The sequence below is a fragment of the Ananas comosus genome, linkage group 1 (assembly GCF_001540865.1).
Source record: "Ananas comosus cultivar F153 linkage group 1, ASM154086v1, whole genome shotgun sequence".
In the NCBI taxonomy this organism is placed as follows: domain Eukaryota; kingdom Viridiplantae; phylum Streptophyta; class Magnoliopsida; order Poales; family Bromeliaceae; genus Ananas; species Ananas comosus.
This window is the reverse complement of record NC_033621.1, coordinates 9,794,147-9,801,077: the sequence shown is the minus strand read 5'-3', so window position 1 is coordinate 9,801,077 and position 6,931 is coordinate 9,794,147. Positions and strand designations below refer to the sequence as shown.

Here is a 6,931-nt window from a genome sequence, read left to right as displayed (position 1 = left end):
TAAATGACCCGTTCAATCTCAGTCATTNTCTCAAGAACTGAAATTGTTCACGACCCAAAGCCTTTGTGAAGATATCTGCTAGCTGTAATCGTGTAGGGACATACTGTGGTTTGATCATCCCTGACTGCAACTTCTCTCTAACAATGTGACAATCTATCTCGATGTGTTTTGTTCGTTCATGAAAAACAGGATTCGCTGCTATATGTAATGCTGCTTGATTATCACAAAACAAAGATGCCGGCCCCGTCTGACTTACTCTTAGATCACGAAGCAAATAATGGATCCAAGTCAACTCAAGACATGTATTTGCCATGGATCTGTATTCTGCTTCTGCCGAAGACCTGGAAACATTAGTCTGCTTCTTTGACTTCCATGAGATTAATGAACTTCCCAAAAATATGCAATAACCTGAAATGGAACGTCGCGTTGTACGACAACCTGCCCAATCTGAGTCACAAAAGGCTGTCAACTTCAAATTATTTTCGCGCGGCAACAACAAACCTTGCCCCGGAGTACTTTTAATATACTTTAAAACCCGAATAGCTGCTTCCCAATGTGGTTTTCTCGGTTCATGCATGTATTGAGATAATGTGCGCACAGAATAAACAATATCCGGTCTCGTTACCGTTAAATAGATCAACCGACCGATCAATCGTCTGTACCTCATTGGATCATGTAATTTTTCTCCATCTGTGAGTGTTAATTTAACATTTTGTTCCATTGGGAAGCTCTCCGGCCGTGAACCTGTGTGACCAGAATCTTCCAAAATATCTAGCGCATATTTGCGCTGGGACATAAAAATACCCTTTTTAGAATGAGAAAATTCTATACCCAAAAAATAACCAAGTTTTCCCAGATCCTTGATTAAAAATTTCTTGAGTAAGAATTGTTTAAGGGCCATGATTTCTTGCATACTGTTCCCTGTTACAAGGATGTCGTCATGTTAAATATAAAAATGTTTAAACACCGTTCTCTAACAGCTTAAGCTTTTAGAGTACAACGGTTGTTTCACATGGTATCAGAGCACCTTTCCTGGTGCTCTTGAAGCTTCCGTTTTTTTTTTTCCATAGTCAACAATGGGAGACGGATCATCAAAAGCTGGTAATATGGATCCTTCACATCCATATTACGTTCATCATTCAGATCAACCTGGTCACATGCTTGTACCAGTTAAATTAAATGGAGCAAATTATCAGTCATGGAGTAAGTCTATGATTCACGCTCTTACTGCGAAGAACAAGTTGGGGTTCATCGATGGGTCGCTACAAGCCCCGTCCCAAAAAGAAAAACCAACGGAATTCGCATTGTGGAATCAATGCAACAGCCTAATACTTTCTTGGCTTACTCATTCTGTTGAAACAGATATGGCAGAAGGTGTCATTCATGCCAAAACACCATACCAAGTTTGGTCAGACCTCAAAGATCAATTTTCCCAAAAGAATGCACCGGCAATATTCCAAATTCAGAAATCTATTGCAACCATCTCACAAGGCTCTATGTCCGTGGCCTCATATTATATCAAACTCAAAGCCTTATGGGATGAACTCGAAAATTATCGAGATCCCTACACTTGTAATCATGCCAAGGCACATCAGGAACAACTTCAGGAGGACAGGTTGATGCAGTTTCTTATGGGTCTAAATGAATCGTATAAAGGGGTAAGGTCAAATATCCTTATGATGACACCGTTACCCAACGTACGACAGGCGTATTCCCTGGTGATTCAAGAGCAGAGACAGAGACAATTGTCATCAGAACTCACTGAGAACTTCACCATTGCCGCGAATGTCCAGAGCAAGGCATCCGGAATCAAAAATACCAAAACATGTGATCATTGCCATCGTTCTGGTCACACAATTGAAGAATGCAGAACTTTGAAATATTACTGCAAATTCTGTGACAAAAACGGACACACTGAGGATCGCTGCAGGCGGAAAAACAACAAGGCCGGACTGCCGCAACAGAATCGGGCCTCACGTAGCAAGCCACAGTCTGCGGCTAATATGGCAGAAAATTCGAACATGAATGATGACAATTCCCTCATGAGTTTTTCGCCTGAATATCTTCAAAAATTGGCCAAAGCATTATCTACCATGAATCAGAATTCTTCTTCTGGTAATAATGATATTTTTGCAAACGCAGCAGGTTTGTTTTCAGCATCCGAGACTCATGTCAATTCTGTTTTTACCAATTCTTGGATTTTAGATAGTGGTGCCACCGATCACATGACATCGCACCCTTCCCTCTTGTCAGAAAGTCAACCACCTTTCTCTCACACAGTAAATTTGCCAAATGGCACATCTGCACCAATTACACACACTGGCAACATAGTTTTCAATCGGGATATAACACTCGAAAATGTCCTATGCGTACCCACTTTTCGTTTAAACTTAATATCAGCCAGCAAAATTACAAAAGGTCTTAATTGTTCTATCACCCTCTTTCCTGACTCATGTGTTTTGTAGGACTTAACGACGGGAAAGATGATTGGCTCGGGTAAACAACATGGAGGACTCTATTACATGATGCCGAATTCCATTTCTCCAGCTTCCTTCCAAGTCTCAAATAGTCCCGATATATGGCATTCACGACTCGGACATCTTTCTTTTTCTCGTTTCAAATTACTTTTCCCTTCATTACCAATCAATAAAGAAACAGTCTCATTTCACAATAACTGTAGTATTTGTCCTCTTGCAAAACAAACGAGATTGCCTTTTCCTATAAGTTCTATCACAACCAAAATTCCTTTTGAACTATTACACTGCGATGTATGGGGACCTCATAAAGTTCCTTCGCATTCTGGGGCACGTTTTTTTCTCACCATAGTTGACGATTTTACTGGCTGTACTTGGGTTTTTTTTTATGAAACAAAAATCCGAAACCCCTGAATCACTCATCAAATTTATTCAGTTTGCCAAAACACAGTTTAACACTTCCGTTAAAATCATTCGCACTGATAATGGGACTGAATTTCAGCCTTTACAAAATTTCCTTCTCAATCAAGGTATCGAGTTCCAAAATACATGCGTTTATACTCCACAACAAAATGGAGTAGTCGAACGCAAGCATCGTCACATACTCAATGTGGCACGTTCTTTATTTTTTCAGTCCCATGTACCTCTTAAATTCTGGGAGGAATGTATCCTTACAGCCGTATATTTAATTAACCGGCTTCCAACTCCTCTTTTATCTAATCAATCACCATATGAAAAACTCTACAAAAAACCGCCCTCACTTGAACACTTGCGAATTTTTGGTTGCCAGTGCTACGCGACCAACGTTCACCCGAAAGGAAAATTCGATCCCCGTGCCGTTCAGTGCGTTTTTATGGGATATCCTCATGGCAAAAAAGGTTATAAATTATATGACCTATCTACACAAAAATTCCTTATTAGCAGAGATGTCTACTTCCAAGAGGACACTTTTCCATTTACGTCTCCTAATAATATGCAGTCATCACAATCTTCTCCCAATTCTGTGAAACATAATTTTCCTTTATTGCCAATTTTCCCAGAAGGAGAATCCAAGATATCCAAACCACATATTGCGTTGGATTCATCCTCACCCGCGCATAATTCAGCGCCATCTACATCTCCCCAAGATCCTCCTTTATCTCCTCAAAACAACCGACCTTTGCCCGTTAATTCCACCTTGCCATCACCACAAACTTTCCCTTTGTCAGAATCTTCCAACTCTTCACCACCTCAACCGAATGAAAATTTCCAAAATCTTCGTCGCTCAACTTGCGACCGACAACCTCCAGCCTGGCATCAAGAGTACTTCATGTCTGCTGCAGTCAATCATTCATCCCCTCGCACAAGTCCTCGTCGAAATACAAGGTATCCTCTGTCTCATCATCTATCTCTTTCACAATTTTCATTATCTCATCTTACCTTTTTAGCCAGTATAACATCACAGATTGAACCTACCACATATTCCCAAGCTGTCAAATTCCCTCATTGGCAAGCAGCTATGGATGCTGAATTACAAGCATTGCAACGCAATAACACTTGGTCTCTTGTTTCTCTTCCCGCCGGTCACAAGCCCATCGGCTGCAGGTGTGTCTACAAAATAAAATATCATTCTGATGGTACAATTGAGCGATATAAAGCTCGCCTCGTTGCAAAAGGATATACACAAATTGCAGGTCTCGACTACAAGGAAACCTTTTCTCCTACAGCAAAATTGACAACTCTTCGTTGTTTACTTACTATTGCTGCTGCCAGAAATTGGTTTACTCTTNAGCAATTGCTTATATACTCTTGAAAAGTTAGTTTCAGACTTTCTGATTTACCCTTTTTAGAAGGCTAATATTGAAAATATCTTTTTCATATTTCAACCTATTTTAAATATATTCTAGAGTTAAATTCTGTTAATAAACTATTAGCAATAGCTGTTATCTATATAAAATTACTATTTTGCCCTTTCAAATATATCCTTCCACTATCACCGATTTTTCTTATTTGCCCTTAAGTTAGGGGTACAAAATTATTTTGATTTTTGACCTTTTCAAATATACCCTTCTACCATCACCAACATTTCTTATTTATCCTTAAAGTAAGGGCAAAAGACGCATTTTGATTTTTTTAACTCTAGTAGATATTTAACTTGTTTTTAATATAAGTTAACTTAACGGATGGTAATTATAGGGATATTTTAAAATAACGGAGGAACATATGAGTAGTATATTGTAAAGAAAAAAAGATATGAGTAAATGAGATATTTTTAAAGTTTTGAGAGATATATATAGACAATTATTTCGTAAGAAAATTTTAAAATTCAATATATATATCTGCATTGATATACACATTTGAAGCAAAATAAGAATATGGATATGATCTGATCAAAAATTGGACCATCTTCAACTGTTTTTCCCTGACACCGACAGTTGCTTGTGGCAGCTGCCTGCCCACTGACGATCCAAATGTTGGTGTCGTTTTTTAGCCGTGATACAAAATTCATGGCAGATTCCTCTCAGACACAAAAAGGACAGCCGATAGTAGCATCGTTAGTACGGAGTGTCTATCAACATGGACAGGTACGTTCCACCAACCACTGCAAGAAATTCTACTTAGGCACGTTTGGATACTCAAAGCGAAAGCTTAGCGTAATTAAATTATACTATACCGGTAAAAAAAAATTATTTTATAAAATGTTTGGAAGAAAAAGAAGAATAACGTAATTTTTGAAGAATATTTAAACTATATTCTAAAAAATAAAGTAAAATTATAATTCACTCTAACCAAAGAAAAAGAATTTTTTTTTACCGGTATAGTATAATTTAATTACGCTAAGCTTTCGCTTTGAGTATCCAAACGTGCCTAAGTAGAATTTCTTGCAGTGGTTGGTGGANCAAAAATATATCAAATTCTAAATTTTAAATTTCAACATAAAATTTTAAATTTCAGCCTAAATTTTAAATTTTATAGTTTAAATTTATATTCACGTATTTAATTTCAAATTTCAAATTTTGAATTTTAAAGTTTGAAATTAAAAATTTCAAATTTTTGATATTTAAAATTTAAAATTGAAATTTTAAATGTCAAATTCTAAATTTCAAATTTTCTAAAGTTATAATTTTAATTTTCAATTTTCAATTTTCAAATGTAATTTTTGAATTGTAAATTTCAAATTTAATTTTAAATTTTAATTTTCAAAATCCAAATTTCAAAATCCCAATTTCAAATTTCAAATTTCAAATTTCAAACTTTAATTTCAAATTTTAAGTATCAAATTTTAAATTTTAAAATTTAAAATGTAATTTTTTTAAAGAAATTAAATTTTAAATTTTAAATTCTAAATTTTAAAATTTTGTTTTCAAAATTTTAAATTTTAAATTTTAAAATTTTAAAATTATATTTAGATTTTTCTATTTCAAATTTGAAATTTTAAATTTTCAAATTTCACATTTCGAATTTCACATTTCAAATTTTAAGTTCTAAATTTTTATTGAAATTTTAAATATTAATTTTAATTTTAAAATTTAGAAAAATTTCGTGGAATTACACAATGCGTATTCAAACAGTTTAAAAATTGAATCCGTGGAATTTTTTATAGTTACAAGATTCCCTATTTTATCTAGACCAAAATCACAATTTATAAATTCCGTGGAGACAGTGTAGTATTATGTGGTTTAAAGTGTATAAATTTGGTATCCTATAGTTTCATTTTTTTTTCCTTTTTGTCAGCTCCTCCGTCAATATTTCGTTAAATTATATACAAAAAACTTTAGATACTTCGCCTAGGTTTATTAAATATTCAACTTAGTACCTTCTAGTTTTAACTTTGTCACTGATTTAACAAAAAAATATCAGTGGAGGGGATAATCAAAAGAGAAAAATGAAACCACGGGGTACTAAATTGATACACTTTAAACCACAGAGTACTAAAATAAAAAGTATGAAACCACAGGGGTGGTATTCGAAGTTTTTCCTTCTATTTATATATCAGCCATACCACATTTTTTTTAATTAATATTCAATTATATCTTTCTATTTAAGAAAAAATATAATAAAAATATTTTTTTAATAAGCATGACGATGGGTTAGGTGAATTCAAGGAAAACAATGTGATTGGTTGGTGACGCCATGTCACACCCCAATAATCCCACATCGAATAGGATATGAATGAGAATGTGATTGTAAAAGACTTGGACACTATTAATAATAACCGGGCTTAAGTATTTTGGGCCGGTGTTTAGACCAAATGAGTTATTGTTGCTAGTATGCTGGGTCGTTATATTTGTTATCAAAGCCGGTTGTAAAATGGAAGAAGATAATGGTTTACAATATTGTGTTTATTTCATTAGAAAAGTGCATGATATATACAAGAACAAGAATCAATCTCAACCTATAATTATGCTAATCTCGTCCTATAATTAAGCTATGCCATCTCCTATTTATAGAAAAGATATACAACGATAAATGGTAAG

General features: G+C 34.7%; 1 protein-coding gene across 1 annotated transcript; it reads right to left on the bottom strand.

Moving 5' to 3' along the window:
• On the bottom strand, nt 23-944 carry LOC109711991 (uncharacterized mitochondrial protein AtMg00810-like). Its single transcript, XM_020235432.1, has one exon. It carries the CDS (start codon nt 911-913, stop codon nt 23-25), a length of 891 nt encoding a protein of 296 aa, XP_020091021.1. The 5' UTR covers nt 914-944.